This window comes from Podarcis cretensis, assembly GCF_951804945.1.
Source record: "Podarcis cretensis genome assembly, chromosome: 3".
Taxonomy (NCBI): Eukaryota; Metazoa; Chordata; class Lepidosauria; order Squamata; family Lacertidae; genus Podarcis; species Podarcis cretensis.
In genome coordinates, this window is record NC_137172.1 from 123855939 (window position 1) to 123882841 (window position 26903).

General features: G+C 41.2%; 1 protein-coding gene across 1 annotated transcript in view; it reads right to left on the bottom strand.

Annotated features, from left to right (window-relative positions):
- The window catches only part of VPS54 (VPS54 subunit of GARP complex), a 51277-nt gene that overhangs the window by 10555 nt on the left and 13819 nt on the right, over positions 1-26903 (bottom strand). The window contains exons 6-16 of the mRNA XM_079969746.1: positions 21167-21298; positions 18757-19142; positions 16689-16815; positions 16050-16157; positions 14111-14166; positions 9617-9713; positions 7804-8144; positions 6016-6145; positions 5502-5683; positions 2597-2709; positions 1212-1275 (exon numbers count right to left, since the gene is read on the bottom strand). Of these exons, the coding sequence (XP_079825872.1) occupies positions 1212-1275; positions 2597-2709; positions 5502-5683; positions 6016-6145; positions 7804-8144; positions 9617-9713; positions 14111-14166; positions 16050-16157; positions 16689-16815; positions 18757-19142; positions 21167-21298 (1736 nt within the window). The remainder of the gene's footprint in view (positions 1-1211; positions 1276-2596; positions 2710-5501; positions 5684-6015; positions 6146-7803; positions 8145-9616; positions 9714-14110; positions 14167-16049; positions 16158-16688; positions 16816-18756; positions 19143-21166; positions 21299-26903) is intronic.

The following is a 26903-nucleotide window of genomic DNA, read 5'->3' on the forward strand; positions in this document are numbered from 1 at the left end:
CTTTTGCTATTAGCCAACACCACTGCCTGCCAATTTCTACTGTGGCTCCTGAATTTTACTTTCCAGGTGAGTTCAGCTCATATGCCATTGAATTAAATGGGGAAATTCTCACTGGCTTCAGTAGAGCTAGCTTATGGTCAGTGAAAGAGATGGTGCATTTTAGGGAAAGTCACAAATACCAACTACCAATGTGTTTTTGACAGAGTAGGAGGGTGCAATTTTCTGCAGCAAAATGGTAAAAGATCCGAACACACACACACACACACACACACACACGGAGTGCTCAGCAATTCTAAGAAGCCAATAGCAACTTATCCAAAATAGACAAAAGCACTCCTCTATGACCTCTAGAACCATCCTGCCAAATTTGGTTAAGATATCTTAAGTGATGACTGAATGCATAAGTGTTTAGATAGACAAACAAAATTTCAAAATATACAGTAGATTGGTGGAGTGGTTAGAGTGTCGGACTAGGAACTGGGAGAGCAGGGTTCAAGTCCTCACTCGGACATTAATTCCACTGATTGATCTTGGGTCAGTCACAGTCTCTTAGCATAACCTACCTTACATATACACCACCTTGAGTAACTTGGAAGGAAGAGCGGGACATAAATATAACAATATACAAAGGGAATCCAGCATTAACAGTACAATCTTCAGCTAAAACATAAAAATACTAATGCATACCAGTTTCTCTTGTTTTATATTCTAGAGGCTCAACCCAGAAAAAAAACAGGCATCAAAGTTACTGAACCACTTTCATTTGTTGATCAATTCACTTTCAGAGAAATCATATAAATTCACTTCTTCTTCTTTTAAATATTCCTACTCTTACTTAATTATTGCTATCCCAACTGTACATTGGGGTCAGAGCAGCAACATCAATTAGATGAAAAACTTTTTTGAAAAATTCTTACTTTTGAATCTTTCTTTTTACTAGCATTTCCTAAACATTAAGTTCAGAGCTCACAGCAGTGACTTAAAACAGAAATACTGGTGTGGTATGTACTGATTTTGAAGAAACCCAAATTATCACCTGGTAAGATCAAAAGAAAGAAAACAAGCATTTGACTGAAATTTGCTGAGGATTTTAAAAAGGGAATTATATGCAGGAGACTTACTCAGGAGTTTTCCTCAACTTTCACAAAAACTAATAAATATTTTAATATTCAAAAGTGAACTTGCCATGACGGGGAACACACATGTCTTACCCAACTACAGCATATTTTTGTCCATCAACAACAAGGAAGTCAGTTGGCTTTCTTTCTTCAGGTGCTAAAACAATTGAACAAAAAAAGGGGGGGGGAATCTAAAATTAAAAACAACACAAATAACATTGCAACTGTCTCTTTAAAAAAAGGCCCAGGGATGAAAATGACCCTGTACTTTACTCCTCCATTTCCACTTTATAACACTGGCATGCAGTCTGTGAACCGGAGGGACTAGCTTAGTCCCCCGGGCGCATGCTCAGCTGCAGAGGGAAGCAGGTTCTTCAACAGAGTCCCTCTATGTACTTTACAATGCACAGGTGCAAGGCATGCTCTTAGTCAGAAAGTACAGTTTCTTTACAATGCACAGGGGCTTGGCTGAAGAACCTGCTTCCCTCCATGTCTGAGCATGCACCGCCCACGCAACTTGTAGCACACAGGATTCTCTCACAAACATCGGGGGGTCCATGTTCCCTTCAGGCGCCTGCTGCTCTCAACTATCCACACCAGCAAAAACTGGGAATTTTGGGGGGGGATCCTTAACTTCCAGCCACTTCTGTTGGACTGAATTCCCAGCGACCCCTTTCTTCCTACTCAGGAGGGTGAAACAGCCAAGTTTGAAGGGATATGTAGCTAAGAAGAGTCAGGGAGGGAGGACACAGCAGCCTTGGATGGTGGAGAAGGTTGCAGGGAAGCCAACAAAGTGGGTGGGAGAGAGAGTGTGCACAGGGAAAACCAAATCCAGATGGCTTATTTTGGTTCAGAACTTTGGACTGGCACTTTGCTTCCATTTGGATCGAAGTGGAACCTTGCTTTGGTTTGTTTTCTGAAGCTTTGAATGTCTTCTCCACTGATAAAGCACAGAAAAAGAAAGAAATAGAAGGAAGTGGTAGTGTTGGTAAAGGGAATTCCTGTCCCGTGGACTGGCAGGCAGTGCTTTTCTGACCAATGAGCATGCTGCAAGTGGGCTGACATGTGAGCTCCAGCCGTATGAAGGTTTATTTTGTTTTGGGCTGCTCCAGCTGCTAGCATTAAGAGAGCCAGGATAGATTCTAGGGTGGAAGAATCCCCTTCCTTGTCCTGAACCTTCCCCTGAGATGGGAGGGAAGGAGCAAGAGTGCAGGAGTGGGTGGCTGGGACATGGGTGGCAACCCTGAGGAGACAGCCCTGCAAGGTATGACAAACCTTCCCAACTCCCTCCCTCCGGCCTTTGCCTTTTCTCTTCTTTTAATTTGGTTGAACATCTTCAGTTTGCTACTGTGCTTCAAAGTAAATTAACCCTTTAAAAATGGTCTACTGCTCCGGAAACATAAAATTTGCCTGTCGACATTTTGCAGCATCATGTCCACATGGAAATTACTAAAGTAACAAGGAGCCAAGAAACTCACCTCCTGTTTTTTTTTCTGGTAAAGCAATTCTGCCATCTGATATAGAATCCACAAGATCCTGAAACTCTGCCGGAACATCAGCTTGCTTCCAGCGCTCGTTATCTAGCAGGAGGCTATTTATACACATAAAGGAAGGGGGAGTTCAAAAATTAGAACACATTGCCTTGAAGAGCTGTGTCCGTACTGATTTCAAATTTCTTACCAGGATGAAATCATGAAATAGTCAATTGATTCAAATACTAATCAGTGGCAGGCAGACTAAAGAAAGCTGTACTGGCAAAAGCCTTATAATAATAATAATATTTTATTATTTATACCCCGCCCATCTGGCTGGGCCTCCCCAGCCACTCTGGGTGGCTTACATGAAAACCAAAAATACAGTAAAATATCACACGTTAAAAACTTCCCTGAACAGGGCTGCCTTAAGATGTCTTCTGAATGTCAGGTAGTTGTTTATCACTTTGACATCTGCTGGAAGGGCGTTCCACAGGGCGGGCGCCACTACCGAGAAGGCCCTCTGCCTGGTTCCCTGTAGCTTTGCTTCTCGCAATGAGGGAACCGCCAGAAGGCCCTCGGCGCTGGACCTCAGCGTCCGGGCAGAATGATGGGGGTGGAGACGCTCCTTCAGGTATACTGGACCGAGGCCGTTTAGGGCTTTAAAGGTCAGCACCAACACTTTGAATTGTGCTCGGAAACATACTGGGAGCCAATGTAGGTCTTTCAAGACCGGTGTTATATGGTCTCGGCGGCCGCTCCCAGTCACCAGTCTAGCTGCCGCATTCTGGATTAGTTGTAGTTTCCGAGTCACCTTCAAAGGTAGCCCCATGTAGAGTGCATTGCAGTAGTCCAAGCGGCAGATAACCAGAGCATGCACCACTCTGGCGAGACAGTCTGCAGGCAGATAGGGTCTCAGCCTACGTACCAGATGGAGCTGGTAAACAGCTGCCCTGGACACAGATTTGACCTGTGCTTCCATGGACAGCTGTGAGTCCAAAATGACTCCCAGGCTGCGCACCTGGTCCTTCAGGGGCACAGTTACCCCATTCAGGACCAGGGAATCCTCCACACCTGCCCGCCTCCTGTCCCCCAAAAACAGTACTTCTGTCTTGCCAGGATTCAACCTCAATCTGTTAGCCGCCATCCATCCTCCAACCGCCTCCAGACACTCACACAGGACCTTCACCGCCTTCACTGGTTCTGATTTAAAAGAGAGGTAGAGCTGGGTATCATCCGCATACTGATGAACACCCAGCCCAAACCTCCTGATGATCTCTCCCAGCGGCTGCATGTAGATGTTGAAAAGCATGGGGGAGAGGACAGAACCCTGAGGCACCCCACAAGTGAGAGCCCAGGGGTCTGAACACTCATCCCCCACCACCACTTTCTGAACACGGCCCAGGAGGAAGGAGCGGAACCACTGTATGACAGTGCCCCCAGCTCCCAGCCCCTCAAGACGGTCCAGAAGGATGTTATGGTCGATGGTATCAAACGCCGCTGAGAGATCCAGCAGAACTAGGAAACAGCTCTCACCTTTGTCCCTAGCCCGCCGGAGATCATCAACCAGTGCGACCAAGGCAGTTTCAGTCCCATGATGAGGCCTGAATCCCGACTGGAAGGGATCCAAATGGTCCGCTTCTTCCAGGCGTGCCTGGAGTTGTTCGGCAACTGCTCGCTCAATCACCTTGCCCAAGAATGGAAGGTTTGAGACTGGGCGGTAGTTGGCCATCGTGGCCGCATCTAAAGATGGTTTTTTAAGAAGCGGTTTAATAACCGCCTCTTTCAGCGGGTCTGGGAAGGCTCCCTCACGGAGGGAAGCATTCACCACCCCACGAAGCCCATCGCCCAGTCCTTCCCGGCTAGCTTTTATAAGCCAGGATGGGCAAGGAACCAGGAGACAGGTGGTTGGTTTCACTCGTCCAAGCAGCCTGTCCACATCCTCGGAGGTAACAGATTGGAATTGATCCCACTCAACTTGACTAGACAGAACTCTAGCACTCTCCCGCCCCGGTCCTGCTCCCACGGTGGAGTCTACTTCTTCCCAAATCTGAGCGATTTTATCTGCAAAAAAACTTTGCAAAATCATTGCAGGAGAACATGTGGCCCGTACTGGAAATAAATGAGAATGAAAATTCATGAGGCAGTCTGACCATCAAGAGATTTAATTCCAACTCATGCATCCAGTGAGCCACATGTGTGGCCATCAGTAAGATGTGGAAAGGCATTTGTGTGAAGTGAGTTTCCATACAGTTTGGACAACTTCAACTAAACCACCTCTGTTAACTGTAACACCAAAACTGGGTAACCTTATGGGAAGCAGCTCCTCACTTTTCACATGATGCAATGCGCAGAAAGTTGTTACTGCTTATGTGTACACTGGGCCTCAGATTAAACTACCGGGTTGTTTTTTTCTTTGACGGTTTCTTATTGCATTTATATCCCACCTCTAAGGAGCTCCAGGTGGTGCCCATGACTCTTCCCCCCATCCTCAGTTATCCTCACAATAACCCTGTAGGGCAGGCAGGTTAGGCTGAGTGTTGGTGACTGGTCCAAGGTCACCCTGTGAGCTTCATGAAAGGGGATTTGAACCCTGGTTCCTCAGATCAGACGACACACTTTAGCCAAACAATTTAGCCACCTGACTTTGCTCTGAGCTAAGTGAACAATGCCATATAACCTGATACCAAATATAGGCAGGAATGGGAAGGAGCTATAAGCAACAGAAATGGCACTGTCTCAGAAACTGAGGTGTGCTAAACTACCCAACCCTGAGGCAGATGGCTCTTATGGAGCACATTTCTCCCACCTTTTGCCCTTTCATTATGAAAGGTGGTGGCAGTGGGAAGCTTCAGGAGCTGTTGCATTAAGGAGCCTTGAAGCACACATGTACATAATCACAGAAAGATACCTGAGTTTGGTCTTTCTTTCCTCATGGAATCTGTTTACAAATCTGTTAGCTTGACTCTGAAGTGCACCACGCAATGACATACTCTTCCTACCACAGATTTGTTCTGTATCCAAGATGAAAGTTTCCATCAGTCGCGAAAGAGCAACAAACTCTGTAGAGTTCAATTTCTCCAGGAACCCATCCTAAATGAAAAAGGTGATGTAACAGCATCATAACTATTTTCATTGTTATCCTACCCCATTATAAAGACTGAAAAGGCTATGCAGTAAGGAAAGCGCCATCAGCATGGACTATCTGATATCTTTTTGTCATCAGGTGATTGACAGGTGAGTGACCTGAACCGCCAACAGTTCCTCACCCTGGGCTATTGTATGAATATCATCTCAAATATAAAGCAAAGCCCTTTCCAACTTTCAGTCCCGTTGACTGTGTTGGGTCCAGGTGGAAGGACATGATTACATTAATGACCCTAGCTGGACCTCTTCTGGGACGCAGGTATATACATGGAACTTACTTTTGCTCTAGCCATTAGGAACTTGACGGAACGATCATGGCAAATATCAGAGGCACTGTAAAGTAGGTCCTGGATATTGTTTGCTAATCTACCTAGTTCCAGTTCCGAGAGCTTTATGTCCTCACCAATCCTGAAATAAATAGAAGGAAGCCTTTGTTGACACGTAATTTTCAGCTGAAACAATCCAGTGCCCCACCAGAAAATGATTCACATGCAGCTACATAGACAATGAGAACTTTGCATTTTGATGTCAATAACAATCTCTGAACTGGAGCAGAATTGACTTTTCGACTGTCCAATAGATAGCAGCAGCAAGTGAAGTGACAAATAATAAATACCAAAAGACCAAAACTAAAAAACAAAAAACCAAGCAATTGATGGCCAATTACTGATCATTTAAGTCTTTTACACCGTGTTTACATTATTTACACACCATTCCACTAGAACACATTTTTGTTTAACATAGTATACACTAACCTGAGTCTTTCCAACATGCTATTTCCAGAGAGGGAAGTATATTGGCAGCTTCTAGCTGCCACCCGCCATGAACCACCATTGGCAGGACTGGCAGCAATAGCTGCAGATATGTTCTATGCTTATGATAATATTTTATTCTCTCGTTATTTATGCCATTTTAAATGTGCATTTTATATTTTATTTCCTTTAGCAATGTTTTCTTTTTAAATGTGTAAGATGTCTGTTTTGCTTTACTTGCTGTGTTAAATGGGCACCCCATAGTTTATCTCCTTTGTAATGTTTTTTTCTGACATCTTTAAGATAATATTTTAGTTTCCTGTTAATCATGTTGCTTTGAATGTATATTTTATATTTGACTTTCTTCAGTAATGTTTTATTTAATACTTTAATGTGCTGTAAACTGCATTGAGGTTTTTCCCTAAAAATATGAGGCTGTATAGAAATGAAATGGGGAAAAATATTAAAGATCTGCCTTTTGACTTGTTGAGTGGCCACAAGTGTTCTCCAACTAAGGCTGGTCCAAGATTTTACCAAATATAATGACAGGGAAAGGCTGTGGATGGCTGGTAACCTCACTGTTGTGGCGTCTATGCCTTGCTCTCTGTATAATATCTACTCTCAAACACAGGAAATTCTATGTCCATATGGTGCATCAGTGAAGCCAAAAAGGAGGACTGAAACCCATTCCTAACTCATATGGGTGTAGGGTCAGGGAACACAGCTAGGGCTCTTAAACAGGGCAAACATAGACCAGAGAAAAGTAAAGGTAAGAAAAGAAGAAAGAATCTGCAAAGCTCTTCAGGTGTAATTAACTGCAACTAAAAACAAAGGGCTTCAAAATTTGGAATGCTTATATCATATTAGATCTGAAATGAAAATGGGAGGGACAATTTATTATCATATCATAGAGTGTAGTCATAAATTTATATCATCAAATTCAAAAGAGAAACCAAGTTAATGGCTGAGGCTGAATGCGCAGTCTTCCATTCACACACTATGACTTCCCCTTCTTCTCTTCTCCCCTGCAGCCTTCCTGCTTCTAAAATCTTCTCTGCAGTGTCCCCATAACACCCTGTTGGGTACAACCTACAGAATGCTATGAAACTGAAGGTGTTAGATTCAAGGGTTGAGAAGCCAACATGGGCAGAATATGCATTAAACGTGAAACTGAGTTTTAGGCTCACATTTTTTAGAGCTTGTGGGAAAGTTTACTTTCAATTTCAAATTTAAAAGCAGTGAATTTGTGCTAATTTCGTTAATTTGTTTAGCTGCAGCGGGGACTGAATCCTGCTTTTTTTTTTTACTACCTACATGATGTCAATTCCACCTGGTGTAATACTGGACGAAGTCTGTTCCTTGCTAGATGAGGAGTCAGTGGTACATTCTGGCTCAGATACAGAGTCACTGCTGCTGGGTTCACTGTCTGGGGAAAGGTTTCTCTGAGAGGCAGAATAAGCTGCTGCAGATGGGAGGTCTCCTTCACTGAAGGCATCACTTATGAACATGCCCTCATGCGCCAGATACACCAGTTCTGCGTCTATGGTACTGTCCTTTGCAGAGTTCTTCTGAGCAGAAGTATCACCCAGTTCCTTGCTCCTCTGGTTCTTGTCTAGAACCAAGAGAACCACTCTTCTGATAACATTTAGTGTTGCCTAAGATAAAATAAGTGCTGGTTAAAAAAATTGAGACAGTGCTGAATTCCTTGAAGAGTACATCTTTTAGCAAGAATGTTTCTATTTTAAATACTGCAATATCTGAACACAACAGAATGATTCATATCCACTATGTTTACATCATATATGCTGCCCCATAACATCTTCTGTCACTTGCTAAATGCAATAATCATGGTGGTTCATATGAATTCTGCAAAAAGTGACTGGCAGAATTTTAAAACTAAGGCCAATAAATTTATGCCATTTACGCCATTAGGCCATTTCCCCAAATATTTTTTTAAAAGGATAAAACATGAAACATTAATAATGATAGTGTTCTCTTTCAGGGCTTGATCTAAGGTACGGTATCAATTTCAGAGGCAGATGTTCTAGAATTATCAGCACATACAGAGATTTAATTGATGAAGAAATTCACAATATTTCCCCACACCACAATGTTGAATCTAGTTTTGTTACACTGTAGAGCCAGGGATGGAAGGAAACAGTGATATCCGCACCACCCTGGGTTCTCACAATCAGCACCATTTCTTGTTCCACTGCTGTTTAGCTTCTCCTAAAATCTACATTATTCATCTCGCTATCTGCTATGTCTGAAACTAGTGTAGTTAATTGCGTAATTAACACCAATAAATTTCAATGGAAGGGAGACATTAAAAAATGTAGAAAATAATGCAATCATGTAATATTCGCACAGTAAAAAGATTGTGAATACTGCTTATACAGTCATACCCTGGGTTACAGCCGCTTCAGGTTGCGTTTTTTCGGGTTGTGGACTGCCGAAACCCGGAAGTACCAGAACTGGTTACTTCCAGGTTTTGGCAGTCGTGCATATGCAGAAGCGCTAAATCGTGCTTTGTGCATGCGAGGAAGCGTCAAATTGCAACCCGCGCGTGTGCAGACGTGGGTTGCGAACGCTGCGGGTTGCGAATGTGCATCCCGCTCAGATCATGTTTGCAACCCTGTATTTGCTTGTATGATTTCCATTCCTGACCTCAGAGGAACATGTGAATTGTGGTAATTTCCACTTCCATTTCCAGCTGTACAAATAGATTATAATGCCATACAAGGATACAATTCATTCAGAAGTGTATTGTAAATCTAACAAAGGAGGGTAAAAATTAACATTCAGCTGAAGCAATACCTCTGGGTAACTTATACGCAGGAGCCTTAAGGCTTGATCTCTCAATTTAAAATGTGATTCTCATAAGAGGCCCCAGGATGTCAGTGATTCAGCTTTGAAGAACAATTAACGTGCCAAAGGGATTATGCTCTGAGCAAGGGGCAGTGAAGTATTGCCTGAGATGCAGCCTCCCTGCTTTTGGATAATGGCAGAGGACTCTCCAATGCCTTTCATGAAAACTCACTCAGCTGATGCAAGAGACCCAAGTCCAAATGTATCAAAATTCAATTGGCTTAATAACAATATAAAGTCTTTAAAGTACACTTCTTACCTTAATTCTCTTGAGAAATAAAATAAAATTAGAAAATATATCTTTCAGTAAATCAAACCACTGTGGAAAATTCATCATCCTCATTTGATCTGCAAGTCTATGAAGAATACCATAAAACAATAATTACAATTTCATTTAAACTCAGTTTAACTCTCATCCTGTAAGGTGGCCTTGGGTACATCCCTGCCAGTTCTGTCTTCAGCTTCTCAGGCTCAGCTTCCTATCTCTAAAAAGGTATATTAAGATCTACCTCACAGTGCTATTATTATGGTGAATGATACAAAGACTAACAGTACACCTCGGGGGGGGGGGGGAATGCATAATAAAAATGATGAAGAAGATCAACATTAAATTATGTTTACATAATTTCTGTAGCAAAATTTGTATTCTGAGGTTTCAGAAACTGAAGACTTTAAGGAACTTTGCAGATAATTCTGTAGTACATGTAAAGGTAAAGGTAAAGGGGCCCCTGACCATTAGGTCCAGTCGTGGCCGACTCTGGGGTTGCGGCGCTCATCTCACTTTACTGGCTAAGGGAGCTGGCGTTTGTCCGCAGACAGCTTCCAGATCATGTGGCCAGCATGACTAAGCCACTTCTGGCGAAACCAGAGCAGCGCACGGAAACGCCGTTTACCTTCCCGCCGGAGCGGTACCTATTGATCTACTTGCACTTTGACATGCTTTCGAACTGCTAGGTTGGCAGGAGCAGGGACTGAGCAATGGGAGCTCACCCCGTCCATTGCGGGGATTAAATTATGGTTTATCCTGATGAGAATAAGCAGCAGGTGGTCTCAGCTCCCACACTTCTCCCTCCCCTCTCGTCCAGGAGGAGATTTAAAGCTTTCACTTCTATTTTTGATTAACTGGAGTTTATCATTACATCTGAATCCTAAACAGCAGCTAATCTTAACTATGGTTTGTTGAAACAAGCCAGTTTCACAGCTTGTTGCTTGAGTTCACTTCTTTCAACAAACCATTCTTAAGATTGACCAGTTAGTTGGACTTTGAAAAAATGGCATACTGTGGTTAATCAAACACAAAAATGAAAGTTGCCAATTTTTCCTAGGGCCTCACAGCTGTGCCAGAAGAGGAGCAGGTAGGAGGCAGCATGTAATCCAAGCCTTATTGCAAATCATTTCCACCATGATAAAATTTGATTTATCATTATGTCCAGCACAGCTAATAGTGTCAGAACAGAGAATGGGTTGGTTAAGATTTAAAACTTGTTCCTTTAAAAATGGAACATGTTAATTTGTTTCAATTCCTATGAAAGCAATAATTATAGCTCTCAAGGAGAAAAAGTAACTAAGGTTAGGCTGCAACACAACACACAAACCTGGCAGTAAGACCATTAACTCAATGGATCTTACTTCTGAGCTGACATTCACAGGATTGTGCATTTATTGTGTTTTTTTCCTGCCAAGGGAAAATGCTAAAATTTAATCAGTTTTTCTAGTATTGCCAAAACACACTTCTAGAATGATAAACAATTACATGACACAATGTTTTTAAATCTGTAATTGAAAAAAGAAGGAAATCCTGAGAAGTAAATGGACAGTCAAACAATTAGTCTTTCAACAGAATTATAGCTAAAATCTTCTGAGTTTTTGAGATTAACCAAGTGGAATACATTTTCAAAACTGAATTGCCCTCTAGCTACAAATTAGAAACTGGAGCAGCTTTTTCTTTTCCCAGCAAAAAAGGATCAATGGGAGTGGATTGCAAATATGTGTTTAAAATATTAGCACTGGCCTTTTTAGCGTCATACAACATTCTTTGCTTTGGAAGAATTTGCCTGCCTGATCTCCTAGTTATGCCTGAGGTTTTGATGCTTAAACTGCAATTCTATACTCACTTATTTTGAAGTATGCCCCATTAGATACACTTGAACTTACTTCTGAGTAGATATGCAAAGGACTGAAGACATATATGTGTACTCAGAGGTAAGTGCCATGGAATTCTGTGGATATTATTCCAGGTAAGACTGTATAGCAGTGGTACCCAGTCAGGGGTCCAGGGACCGGGGCTCTGTGGCACCATCCTCTGTCAGGGCATTCACTTGGAGGGGGCAGAGAGAGGGGGAGATAGGAGGAGTGCAAACCCTTGCTCCACAGGGAGGATTCACATTTTTAAAAATTCCCCTTGCTCTCTACTTTTTAGCTGAAAATAACTAACACCCTAACACTGGACACATTTCTGGAGGCCACTGACGTAGAATTGATACCAGAAATAAAACATTACATTACTGAGCACCTGTGTGATTTAGCAACTAGCTTCAGAGATTATTTCCTTCACCAAATCCTGAAAACTCATGGATAAGGAATCCTTTTGATTCTCTATGTGTGGAAGAGCAAGATGCACTTGTTGACGTGACTTGTGATGAATCACTGAAATCATTTTCCAAAGAATGTAGACTGGACCAATTTTGGGTTTTTGCTGATTATAAGAAGTTAGGTGTAAAAGCTTTGAAATGTCTAATTCCCTTTTGTTCCACATATCTTTGTGAACAAATATTTTCAACATTTTGTTATATGAAGAACAAGCACAGAATTGGCTTGATGTTGAACCAGGTTTGAGAATAAAAGTAGGAAAAAATGAACCAGATGTGAAAGGGATTGTTCGAAACAAAAAGAGGCATGATTTTCCCCCATCCCATTTAGGTTTAACGTGTGTCAGGGTACTGCCATAGAAAGGGGGAGGAGGGCAGAAGATTACAGGGAGCCTCCAGCATCGATGAGCAGTATGAGCAGTAGCACTTCGTCAGGGAGTGGAGAGAGTCACGCCTCCGGCAAAGCAGAGGGGGGAAGGAGGGGAGAAGCGAGGCAAAAGCTCACAGAGAGCTGAGCCCAAGCACCTCTCTCAGCCAGGCTGGTAGCAAAACAATCATGCCGCTTCCGTCGCCCAGTTTGCGCAGAGGCATCAAACGTAAGGAGGGGAGACGGAGATTCGGAGGGGTGTCTAAGTTCTTATGCTGGGGGGGGGGGGAGACCAGAAAAAGCTACTCCCGGAACCTGCACGTGACTGAGACAGACGTGAACTTTGGACTTCTGAACTATACATAGTTTGAACTCAATAAAACCTGTAAAACCTGATCCATGTGACGGTCATCTCCAGGCTTGACTACTGTAATTTACTCTACGCGAGGCTGCCCTTGAAGCTGTCCCAGAAGCTCCAGCGGGTGCAGAATGCTGCAGCGAGGCTCCTCACGGGGTCTCTGCCATGGGAGCATATTCACCCAGTGCTTTTCAAGCTGCACTGGCTCCCGGTGGAGTACAGGGTCAGATTTAAGGTGCTGCTTTTGACCTTTAAAGCCCTTCACGGCCTAGGACCCTCGTACCTACGGGACCGCCTCTCCTGGTATGCCCCACGGAGAGCCTCAAGGTCCATAAATAGCAACACCCTTGTGGTTCCGGGCCCTAAGGAAGTTAGATTGGCTTCAACCAGAGCCAGGGCCTTTCCAGCTCTGGCTCCGGCCTGGTGAAACGCTCTGCCTTATGAGACCAGGGCCCTGCAGGATCTGATTTTTTTCCGCAGGGCCTGTAAGACAGAGTTGTTCCGCCTGGCCTTTGGCTTGGAGCCAGTTTGATTCCCTCCCTCTCTTTCTTTTTTCTTTTCCTTCTCCTGCGATGAGGCTACATTTTAATATTTTAATGTTTCAATATTTTAATGTTGTATTTTTTAATTTTGTTTTTAAGTTGTAATCATTTAACTTGTTTTTATTATTGCTTGTAAGCCGCTCTGAGCCCGGCCTTGGCTGGGGAGGGCGGGGTATAAATAAAAATTATTATTATTATTATTATTATTATTATTATTATTATTATTAAAAGACAAGTCGGAGTCCTGGCTGTTTACTTGCGAGCAACCACCTGCAGACCTGACAGCGTTTTTAACATTTTGTTGGGAACTGCCCAGAGTGGCTGGGCAACCTAGCCAGATGGGTTGCAAGTAAGTAAGTAAGTAAGTTCATTATTATTTATGTTTAGTAGCTGCTAGACATGTCATAATTTGTTCACTTGTACTATATGTTTATAAAATTAAATCTGTCTTCCCTCCAACTAAATCTTTGTCTTTTTTGCATGGTAATATCAAAAATTTTATAGTCTCTTATTTGGTATACCTAAAATCCTTTCCTTATTAGGCGCTACCCCACACTTTCTTTTTAAAAAATCATCTGTACAGAAAACTACCATGGAGTTATCAACATTTTCAAAAGTATGGGGTCCATCGCTTGGCTTTTGAAATACTAGCTAATTGGGAACCACTGATGTATAGGATTGCAGCCTTAGTGTATCTTGCGTGACCTGCCATTTTCACATCTGGTGTTTGCACATGATCACACATTCACTCTTTCAAAGTTATAGGAATTATGCTAAAAGCACAGATGCCAAAAAGAAGTAAAAAGCATATGGACAAAATTGGTAGGCAATTCACAGATAGAGAAGCAACTGGTAAATCCAGTTCATAGCAACTCAAAGCTTTATACTTTATACTTACTTAACAACCACATCTGTGTCTATTTCTTCTATTTGTGACACTGTATTAACCACACACTGCAAAGATATAAGAAAGATATGTCTTAGAATTAAATTTGGAGAGAAAGCTTTCTACCCCTGAATCAGACATTTCCTGATTATCCTAATATTCAGAGCTGAAATAATAAAAATTCACAATGGAAAATGAAATTGGACCACACATGCATTAAGCAAGGCTGCTCACAGATCACCTTATTCAGCTTTATTTTCCTCCTGCTACTTATTGTGATGTGTGAAGAATGATGCAGGAAACTGAAGTCCAGGTTTAAGGACTGAAGCCCAGGCCATTGAAAATGTTCACTCAGTCCTGCCTATGGTTTCCAAATATCTTTTTAAAACATTTGATAAGTTGTCCTGAATGCCATTTTTGTACCCTTCAAACATTATTCTGAGTGCTTATTCATACATTACTATGAGAGCACTGTATGTTACACATTCACGTTTTAAGTGTAATTCATGTGTGTCACAATCATTTTAAGTGTATGTGTAAAAATCTTACGTGTGCAGTAAAAAAGGAAAGATAATGACACCCTGAAATGCACCAAGTATTGCCTACAGCAGGGGTAGGCAACCTAAGGCCCGTGGGCCGGATGCGGCCCAATCGCCTTCTCAATCTGGCCCGCGGATGGTCCGGAAACCAGCATGTTTTTACATGAGTAGAATGTGTGCTTTTATTTAAAATGCATCTCTGGGTTATTTGGGGGGCATAGGAATTTGTTCATTCCCCGCCCCCGCCCCCAATAGCCCAGCCCACCACATGGTCTGAGGGACGGTGGACCAGCCCCCTGTTGAAAAAGGTTGCTGACCCCTTGCCTATGGCCTTTCAAAACTTCTCCTTCTTTGCTTCATTTCTAGTTTATGCTAAGCCTGAAAAGACTGTCCAAAATAAGCCAAAACAAAATAAAAAAATTCCTTCCAGTAGCACCTTAAAGACCAACTAAGTTAGTTCTTGGTATGAGCTTTCTTGTGCATGCACACTTCTTCTGATACACAGAGGTATCTTCAGATACACAGAGGTATTCGTGTGCATGCACACTTCTTCAGATACAGAGGTGTGTATCTGAAGAAGTGTGCATGCACACGAAAGCTCATACCAAGAACTAACTTAGTTGGTCTTTAAGGTGCTACTGGAAGGAATTTTTTTATTTTGTTTTGACTATGGCAGACCAACACGGCTACCTATCTGTAACTCAAAATAAGCCAGTGTGTTTAGAACCCAAAGAATATAAAATATTTTCAATACTAGGATTAAGATGATGTCTCTTTTCCCAAAACAGCACAGAAAATTCAAGGAGGATTGGGCAGAGCTAAACTAAAGAGGAGAGCAATAAATGGCAGGTGCAGGAAGCCCAATCCAGATTGGTATAGTTGCAACGGTGGTATTTTAGAGCAGCCTTCCTCACCTTGGGTCCCCCAAAGCTGTTGGACGACAGCTCCCATCATCCCCAGTCAGAAGGCCAATGGTCAGCGATTATGGTACTCCATTATTTACAGCTTATAAAAAATACATCTATTTTTAAAATCTAGATTATTGTTTCAAACAACAATCAATAAGCAAAACATATGATAAATCAACAAAGTATATCCATTCTTTGGGCTTTGTCTAACTCATGATACATGAGAAAACCGGTTTAGATACCTGGAAATATCAGAAGACCTGAAAAGTACATACATAAAACCAGTGCTTTTTTTCTGGGGGGACGAATACCCCTAAACATTTTGTGAAACTATGTACTTTTTTCCATTTCCTGTATTTACTTTTCCCAATTTGAACTATAAAATGGTGATTTTCTTGAGTCAAAATGACAGTATCCCTAAATATTTTTTTAGAAAAAAAGCACTGCACAAAACATTTAACTAAAATATATGTGAAAGGTAAAAATCCCTCAAAAATAAATTACCTGTTTAATTATATTTTTTGCCGTTACAATAATTTCATCTCCATATATTTCAAAAAAATTCAATTTCCTTTGTTTTAGAAGTCCAAACACTAAAGATACAAGCCTTTCCTATTTAGAAAAAAAAAAACAAGAATAAAGATCACATGTGAAAGAAAGGTAATCAGAACTCAAATGGCAAATTAGAACCTAACTAGTGCAGATAAATTAACATGCTAAATAGCAAATCTGGTGAAAAGTACAATAGGAGTTAGTCTCTATACTATTAAGGTCAAGGTTTGATTCTGGCCCGCCAGAAATTATTGGCTGCTGTAGAAGCCATGTGCTACAGACGTATACTTTGCGTTCATCCCCACATACTATACACAGAAGCTAGTTCTGCTAAGGACAATACAGGGTGCGTATTTGTGGAGGAGTGGACAAGTGGTATGCATAATGACACAGCTGAGAAATAAAAAAGAATTGAATGGAAAATGCCAGAATTAATGCTTTCAAATCACTGAGAGGATTCAAGATGTGTTGGTGAAAACTCATTTTGTAGAAGAAAAGTGAATGGAATAGGCATTGACAGCAGTGTATTCTGTTCTATGTCCTGAGAGGCAATTAGACCGCAAAAAGCCTTCTAAATGGGGAGTACTGTACCTCTTCCAGAATCTGACATTCTTCTTCCAGAGGTCTATTTAAGTCACTGTGAGCATAGGTAGAAAACTCTGCAATCATCATTTTATCTATGAGTTTTTCTAATTCACATAGCTGTGATCCAAGATGCCTGTTCAAGAAAAAAATGTGTGAAAAAGTTAAAATAATTATGAGAGGGAGCATGAAAGTGCCATTATCTCAATATCAGGGAAATATGGGGATGTATAACTATCATCTGGGTACCGTATTTTTTGCTCTATAAGACTCACTTTTCCCCTCCTAAAAAGTAAGGGGAAATGTGTGTGTGTCTTATGGAGCGAATGCAGGCTGCGCAGCTATCCCAGAAGCCAGAACAGCAAGAGGGATCGCTGCTTTCGCTGCGCAGCGATCCCTCTTGCTGTTCTGGCTTCTGGGATTCAGAATATTTTTTTCTTGTTTTCCTCCTCCAAAAACTAGGTGCGTCTTACAGAGCGAAAAATACGGTAATTTCTACACAATAAATAATACTATAAAGGACACTGAATACAGTTTATTTACGTTATGTCTTCCTTTGCAGCAAAAGAAAAAAACACACTTTTAAATTCCACTGTGACATTAATGTCAGACATATATGCATTCTAATTACACACTTCATGAGTAGCCAAAGACTCTTGAGAACTCAGCAGTCTTGGGAGATGTTGACAGGTCCTCTTAGGGATCAGTAACTGGCTAAAAAACAGGAAATAGAGGGCAAGAGTAAACTGACTTCTAACAGTGGAGGTATGCATGCAGTAATGCTTCCCCAAATATATTTATTGAGGTGAGAGCTATCTATTTTTTCAATAAAGAGATGGAGTCAGAAGGGGCAGTGAGAAGACCAAGTTTGTAGAATGCAAGGAGATCTAAAAGGATTTCTAAAATCTGGGCAAACAGAAAACAAAAAGGTAAATAAGAACCAATGCATGGAGAACAAATCTAAAGGAGTACAATGGTTAGTCCAGCAAGAGAGCATCACGGGAATAAAAAAGCTGAGCTCCATTCAATGACTATTAGAAAAGCATTTCACACCCTGACACAAATCTAAGGGAAAGAAACATCTAGAGCACTAGATTGATTTCTGTTCAACGTATCTCAAAAAGGATGACTATCTTCACTCTAAGAAAGGCTTAAAAACAGGGTTTCTCCAACACCTGAACCCTGGATGAGCTTATGAAGTTGTCATTGACCCAATGTAAATGAATAAAGTGAGGAAAAGCACCTACAGACAATTTTTTTAGCAGCAAAGCAGCACGGTCTGAGAATATGGTCGTATTGTGGAATCATCTTGTTAAATACAGAGGTTCCTCACTGCCATGGGACGTTCACTCTGCGCATGACATGCCCTATGCTGCAAGCTTCTTTTCCACCCCTAATTCATTTTGAGCCATAGGTCTTTATTCACTCCTTGCACAGCCCCATAAAGCCCAGGAGTCATTATCGACCACTTTGGGAAACCCTGGACTAAAATATAAAGAGCCTTTTAGTCTAGAAAACAAGATTTTTTTGAGGGGGGGGGGAGTGTGACAGTGCTTTATTAAATATGGATGGTGTGGAGGAAAATAGACAAAGACAACTTTCCACCTACTCTCATAATACTAGGTGACCTGTACTCACCCACTGATCTTGACTGGCCTATATTTAGGACAGAGAGGAAGGGCAGCCTGAAGACCCTTTACCTTTGCATTTATGTGGTGTACAACTATTAATGTAAATAAGAATTCACACTATATCAAGGATACTTTTAGGGCCTTTTAAAAAAACTGACTAATTACATTCTCACTGGACACTAATATACTGTAATATAATTAATAATATAATTAACAATATAGTAAATTAGTACAACTCAATAACATATATAAAGATACCAGTTATAGGTGGTATGCAGCCAAGCTTTACTCACTTAGTTGTATCCATTAATTTCAACAGCTCTACTCTGAGTTAAAATTAGTTGAATACCAACTTAGATCTGCATGAACTAGGTATCCCTTGAAACTGATCATAATAATTTTATATGTGATTATGAATTTCTATTGGAATGTCAGATGTCACCTACCGGAAACTGTGAATGCCCTGGAGCTCCTGCTGTAGCACCTCTTGTGTTGTTGCTATCAAGTCTAACGCTCCAACAAATTCAGAAGTAGACAGTAATAGTTGTACAGTAGGTTGTGTTTGGTGCACTGTTGCCATTAACTTCAGTTTATTATATGCTTTTATACAGTTATTTCTAGTCAATGATAATCTTAAAACTTTAAGAGATCCTTCACACATTACTTTATCAATTTGGCCTATTTTATCTCGAAGCATTTTTACAGCCTGGGAGGTTTTCCTGAGGTAGTCTTGCAGCTCATGCTGGGAGGTCATGGCATGAAAAAATGCTTCTGAGCGGAGAGAGATTTGATGAGCGATATTTACTTCCACAATATCCAGATAGTGGCTCAGCTTAAGGGAAGAAAGAGAAATCAATATTGTAACATTTGTGCTCTTAATCTACCACAATCAGTGTCACAATACCAGACATTTAACTCAAGTAAAATGGGCACGCTGCCTTTACAAATCACACGTGCACATACCCAGGAACACAGCCCATATTTAATGAACGCTGGATTTAAAATTAAACAAAGAAAAACAAGAAAAAAGTATACAGCATGACACTGGAGGTGTATTTCAATCTTCCTGGACGTTTAAGAACAGGCTTGAAAGCGGCCATTCTTCAAGGAGGAAAGTTTCAAAATGAGACTTCAGCATGAACTGACTAAGTTGGAATTAATTTGCAGATTTGATACTTTCAGATCAATAATGACTGGAAGTGTCTTGTGCACCACAATATTATCTTCCATTAAGTTCATATACCCTATTTAACTTGCTTTTGCCGATTCATTACAAGTTTGAGTAATGAATACCCACTTTCCTGTTAATATATTGTAGAATCATAGAATTGTAGAGATGGAAGGGACCCCAAGGATCATCTAGTCCAGTGTTTCCCAACCTTGGGCCTCCAGCTGTTTTTGGACTACAACTCCCATCATCCCTAGCTAGCAAGACCAGTGGTCAGGGATGATGGGAATGGTAGTTCAAAAACAGCTGGAGGCCCAAGGTTGGGAAACACTGCTCTAGTCTAACGCCCTGCAATGCAGGAATCCTAACTAAAGCATCCAGGACAGACCTCTGCTTAAAAACCTTCAAGGAAGGAGAATCTACCACCTTCCCAGGGAGTCCATTCCACAGTTGAACAGCTCAGTTCACTTACATATCATGCTCACTTACACTCTAAATTGTAATGTGGCATTCTTAATTTTTTGCACTGCCTTCTGGTCTCACTATGTAATAAGAACTTCTCACTGTCACCCACCATTCTTTGGGCTGCACTCAATTATATCTCTGATGTGCGTCAGACTATTTCCCACGGCAAAACTGGTGTGGGTTTTCTACTGCTGAACAAAGAATGCTTCCCCATTTTTGCTCCTTTATTGAAACAAAGTTGTTCATTTTTGCCTCCTACCTATGCTTCATGTAGGCTTTCAAATTTAAATGTATTTTCAGGTGTCTGACATGTTAATCCACCTCAATGTGTGTTCAGTGCCTTTTAGAAAGCAACAATCTTTTTTTCGAACACCTCCTTTTTTTTACTGGAGGCAGGAAGAGTTTTCAGAATCTACGACTATCCAATCAGCACTCTGCCCAGCTGGCTTCTCTTTGAAACAGAAAGAATCTGGGCTCAATTAGTGCTGATAGTCAACCGATATAGTGGTTAGGGTGTCAGACAAGGATTATGGAGACTTTGTTCAAATTTTCACTCTGACATCAGACTCGCTGACTAACCTACTTCATAAGGTTGTTGTGAAGATAAATGGGAGGAAGGCAGAATCACAAATCCCACCTTGAGCCATTTTGAGGAAAGACAGGATAGAGATGGAATAAACATAAATAAATAATAAATTGTGTATCCATCCTAAATGGGGTAATGGCAGATTAAGAGCCTTTGATATCAGAAATGATATCAGTATCAAGCAAGGATAACCCACACTTCAAATGTTGATAAAGTGGCTTGCCTTAAATGCTTATGCCACAATCCATTTTTACGGTTTAATGTTCTTAACCTTCCAACAGAAGCAACCAACAGTCCTTTATAATATCTATATATTATAGAGTGGCTGGGGCAACCCAGTCAGATGGGCAGGCTACAAACAAACAAACATTTTATTCTGAAAGAGCTCAACCAGAATTACACAAGCCAAGAAAATAGGCACAGTTAGCATCTTAATAAAGAAACTTCCATTGCACTGATCAAATACCTGCTATGGAAAGTTTATTCAGTGCTTTTTTTCCCTAGAAAAATGGGTGCTAGTACTCACCATGAAGTTGTTACAGTAAATGTCAGTGTTTTTTAACAAGAACAAAAAGAGGTGCTGGTTCTATGTCCCCTTGAGTAACCCCTGGGGGAGAAAAGCACGGAGTTTGTTTACCTTTTCTTGAAGCAACTTTGAGGAAGCTGCATCACGATTTCCTTTGCCTCCAGTAGTATTAAAATGAGACCAAGGTAATACTGCATTAAATGTTAGGGGATCTTCCAAGGCAAAATCTGGTTTTAAAAAAATCTGAAAAAACAAGTCAATCACATCTCATTACCACACATCACTAATGTTCCCACCTTTACCTGTATAGTGCAGACTTGATGAATCCATTTATAAGCAGGCCTGGTGGTGAATATCACTTAGACTTCATATCAATTTCTCTATTTGGGGTGTACATCAACTTGTAAATGTGATTCAGAGCAGTACTTTTACAGTATATGCATATAGGTAATCTAAAATACTGCTTAACAGTGGAACTCTACAACCATCTCTCAGAAATAAGTCCCACTGAGTTCAGTTGGCCTTACTCTCAAATAAGTAAGCCTAAGTTTTTATACCATCATTTAATGCTTTAGACTTGAGGTTGGATATTTGAATAATCAATAAATATTTGTCCAACTGACTGGTCAAATAATAGTTTAGGTTTTTTTAATAGATTAATTTTACTAGAACAAGCATATTGTAATCATCAACATGCTTCATCCTTATACTAATTATGAAAACAAATATAACTGTCACCATGAAATAATGCTTTTAAAAATGTTTCATCATAATGTTTAATGATGTTAGGTAAGGTTTCTATAAATCTGAGAAATTCACTGAACTTTTCTGGGTTTTTTCACAGAATACTAGGGCCGGACAAAACTGGCAAAATGAAGAAAATAGAAATAGAAATAAAATAGAGTAACAGAGCATGGAGGAGGCACTCTGTGACGCCTACAGTCTAGCAATATGAAACCTTTGCCACTGATGACGACTACTTGTGTTCCTGGCTTCAGTAATTGCAGATGGTCAATAGTAAATCTACTATGTTGCTAGGTTTAACTTCTGGTTGCCCTTTTCTACACTGAACAATTTTGAGCTGAAAAAATTATAACTGCATAAGCATGTGTCAAGCATGGCACAGTGTGAACCACAGATCTGTATGAGGGCATAACATTACAATTTTATTTTCAATCCCTTCCCTAATAATCTCTAGCCAACTCACTGGAAGAGGCATAGGAGGCATCAAACTCAATACCTCTTTCACATTTCTTCTGTGCAGCAGTAACAGACAGAAAACACCTGGAGAACTGTGTTAATAAGCATGCAAAGTTAACTCTGGCCAACCTGGTCAGATTCAATCACAAGGGCTACATTACCCAAAGGCCCTTGAGCAACTGTGCTACGTCCAACAATAATGCAATGGTTGCAGTGCAAAGAAAGGGCCAACAGCTATTCCTTCCCATCTTCTGTTCTCCTTTAGCTAGCAGCTAGCAACACAACTTGAAATTCCTATACAGTGGTACCTGAGGTTACATACGCTTCAGGCTACATACGCTTCAGGTTACAGACTCTGCTAACCCAAAAATAGTACCTTGGGTTAAGAACTTTGCTTCAGGATGAGAACAGAAATCGCGCTCCGGCGGCATGGCGGCAGCGGGAGGCCCCATTAGCTCAAGTGGTGCTTCAGGTTAAGAACAGACCTCCAGAATGAATTAAGTACTTAAGCCAAGGTACCACTGTTATTCAATCTAAACCAAGTCTTTTAAGGTCCACCACAAGGAAATGTTGCATTTGCTGGTCCACATACTTATTTCTATTTAATAAATGCAGACATCAGGCAAATGCTTGCCAGCCCCTTGCATTTTGTCTCTTACCAGGCACACTGAGGCTAGCCATGACTGCTATCTCAAGAAATTCACCCAAGTCATATACACACATTTTTGGGCCTATTTATTTTTGGGGTGCCCTCTTTTAGTACATAGATCTCTAAGCTATCACAAATGGCTCCTTTTCCCCTCCATGTGCCAACATGATACACTGGTATACCCACCCCCCCGATACAAGGACAGCAGAGGACCTTTTTGGCTGTGGTGCCTCATTAGTGGAACTCTTCCCAAGAAAGCTCATTCGATCTGTGGCCTGGGACTATTGGGAAAGAAGGAATTGGCAACAGCAACCAGAACGGAATCTTACTTTTGACAATATGTGTACAACTTTGTTATTACCAACACATTCTTTCAACAAAAAAATAAATTTAAGACATCATGGAGGCACCCTGTGTCAAACCACTGGCACCTGTTTGACTATGTAATTTTCTGAACTGAAGATCGCCGTGATGTGCTCCTTACCAGAGCTATGACGAGTGCTAACGAGTGCTGAACAGATCACCGATTAATATATTCCACAATGGCCATCAAGATTATACCTCAACACAGGCTTCAAGAAAGGAAACCAAGGTGCAAAATGAACACTCAAGCCCTTCAAGATCCTATTAAGTGGGACTGCTACCAAACGACTCTTAAGGACCATCTGCTTTCGGAATTCCCTGACAACATCGAGGAACACTGTACCAAGCTGAGAACATCCATTATTGCAGCCTGTGAACAAACCATTGGATACCAAACCAAGAAAGACCAGGACTGGTTTGATGAGAATGACAGTGAGATTGAACACATTATTCGCAAGAAAAGGAAGGCCTTTCAGATCTGGCTAAGAGATAACTATGCCACTAAGAAAAAAACCTATGCCAACGCTGAGGCTGAGGTTCAAATAAGAACCAGAGAACTATAGAAAACCTGGTGGATAAAAAAAGCCTAAGAGATCCAGCACTTAGTCAACACTCACGATGCATAGTTTCCTTAAAACCACAAAGACCATCTATGGGCCAATAAATCATGGCATATGCCCCCTACGCTCAGCAGACAGTACCACACTTCTAAAAGATAAAGAAGCTATTCCACTGCACTGGAAAGAACATTACCAGCATCTCCTTAACCGCAACTCCCTCATAGCTGCGAAGGTCCTCTCACAAATTCCGCAAAAACAAATTAGAGATGAGCTTGCAGTACAGTGGTGCCTCGCAAGACGGAATTAATCCGTTCCGTGAGGCTCTTCGTATAGCGGTTTTTTCGTCTTGCGAAGCAAGCCCATTGACAGCTTAGCGGATTAGCGCTATTAGCGGCTTTTAGCGGATCAGCTGATAAGCGGCTTATCAGCGGATCAGCTGATAAACGGCTTAGGGCTTAGGAAAAGGGGGGGGAGGGGAAAAACCCCGCAGGAACTCGCAAGACATTTTCGTCTTGCGAAGCAAGCCCATAGGGAAATTCGTTTTGCGAAGCGCCTCCAAAACGGAAAACCCTTTCGTCTAGCGGGTTTTCCGTCTTGCGAGGTGTTCGTCTTGCGGGGCACCACTGTATCTCCAAATCTGGGAGAGTTGTGTACAGCTATTAAGCAAACGAAAAACAATAAAGCCAGCGGACCTGATGGGATACCTGCCAAATTCTTCAAAGTGGGTGGAATTCAACTTACACAACAACTTCACAAGCTCATCAAAAAATCTGGGAGAGAGAGGAGATCCCAGCAGACTTTAGGGATGCCAAAATTATCAATCTCTTTTAAAAAGGTCATAGAACAGATTGCGGAAACTATTGAGGCATCTTTTTATTAACTGCAGCCAGCAAAATTCTTGCAAGGATCTTAGTCAGGGGTCGGCAAGGTTTACCTCGCCTGGGCCAGTTCACTGCCATAGAGATCGCTTCGTGGGCTGGATCACGTCTGCGTCGACGCAATTTCTGGCGCTGCAAAAGCGAGTCCCCGCTCCGTGCTGCACTAGTTTAGCATAGTGCGCAGGGACTCGCCGAGTGGGCAGCTCGGGGGCTGTTTAAACGACCCCTGTGGGCTGCTTTTGGCCCATGGGCCGCAGGTTGCAGACCCCTGATCTTAGCAAACAATCACCTAATAATATCCGAGGCTACCCTTCCTGAATCCCAAAATGGTTTTGGACCTTCTATGGCAACAACGGACATGATTTTCAGTGCTTGACAGCTTCAAGAAAAATGCAGAGAGCAAACCCAACCCATGTATTTATTGACCTAAGGCCTTTGACACTGCAAATTGAAATGCCCTGTGGGGGCATCTGAAAATTGGCTGTCCAGATAAATTTGTGAACATCATTTGGCTCCTCCATGATAATATGACAGCAACAATCGCAGATAACAATGGCTCTCAAAATGAACCATTCACAGTGGGATCAGGTGTTAAACAGGGTTGTGTTATCTCCCCAACTCTATTATTTTCATTGCCATGATCCTACACTTTGTCGAAGGGAAACTCCCTACTGGAGTAGAAATCATGTATCGAACAGTTGGAAAGCTCTTTAATCTGAGTAGACTAAAAGCAAAGAGTAAGGTTACCATAACTGCCGTCATAGAGCTGATGACAACGTAGTATGCTGATGACAACGTAGTGTGTGCACACTCAGAGGATGATCTCCAAACCATCCTAAATATCTTTGCAGATGCTTTCGGAAAACTTGGGCTATTGCTCAACATCCAAAAAAAACTAAAGTGCTGCACTAACAAGCACAAAACAACCCCTCTGCAGTGCCACAACTCCAACTCAATGGTGCAACATTGGAAAATGCCAATCACTTCTCCTACTTGGGCAGTCATCTTTTCACAACGGCCGACATTAATGTCAAAATCCAGCATTGCCTGAGCTCTGCAAGTGCAGTTTTCTCCTGACTGAAGTGCAGAGTGTTTGAGGACTGGGAAATTTGAAGGGAAATCAAATGCTTGTTTACAAAGCTATTGTATTACCAACGGTTGTATTATCACAGTCACTTACAGACACACACACTGTTAAGACCATGTTCATGGAAGACAATCTTACTCGGCTATGAGTGATCGCCAAAGAAGAAGACAAGCCCATATTATGAAGAGACATATTCATGCTACATGTGCTGAAAACCAGGTGTCTGACAAAGAGAAGGGCACATCAGTGTGGTATGGGATCACACCAAAAGTTAACTGAGTTTCTATCCTGTTAAAATCAGTATGACCCATCTGCTTAATTCCCACTTCAGTGCTACTTAAGCATATTTCACTTTCTCTGAATTGCAGAAAGGGAAACACACAGCTTCCAAAACTAGTTAGGCTTACATTCTTATACTTATTATTTATTATATTTATATTATATTTTTGTTTTATATTTATGGCCTCTTTTATATTTTCCAAACTGCCATATAGAAACTCAATCTGAGAAAGAATGACTGCATTAATAAGTAGAGATATGAACAATTCCGTGGCATTCACTTGAAGCTGCTTTGCTTCTCTTTGTGTAAGCGGGGAAACATGCTAGGAAATCAGGTCTGAAGTTCCACTCCCTTCTGTATTTGGACATAGTGTTTAATATTATGATGATTACTACCACTATCTACTACTACTACTATTTATTATCTATTGGTTTATTTATAGTCTGTATAAGATATTCTGTATTTAAATGTTTGTTGTTTCATTATATTTTTATATAACATAATATTTCCATCTTGGGAAACTCAGCCAGATGGGTGGGAGGTAAATAAAATATATTATTATTATTATTATTATTATTATTATTATTATTATTATTAAAACTACATTTTGTTCTAAACCACAAATAAAACCCTATTCCTCAACCTTGTGGAGTAAGGAGGAAAGAAGGAGAGATCACACAAATCTGAAGCTTGCTGTGGGACATTATTGCATTGGGCCTACGTATGTGTCAAATATGTACGGATTATTGCAGCAAAGGACAAAAATAAAATAAAATGTGACTATAGTGTTAGTGTGAATAGTTAATCTTCAGAATCTAGCAAAAGAAACAA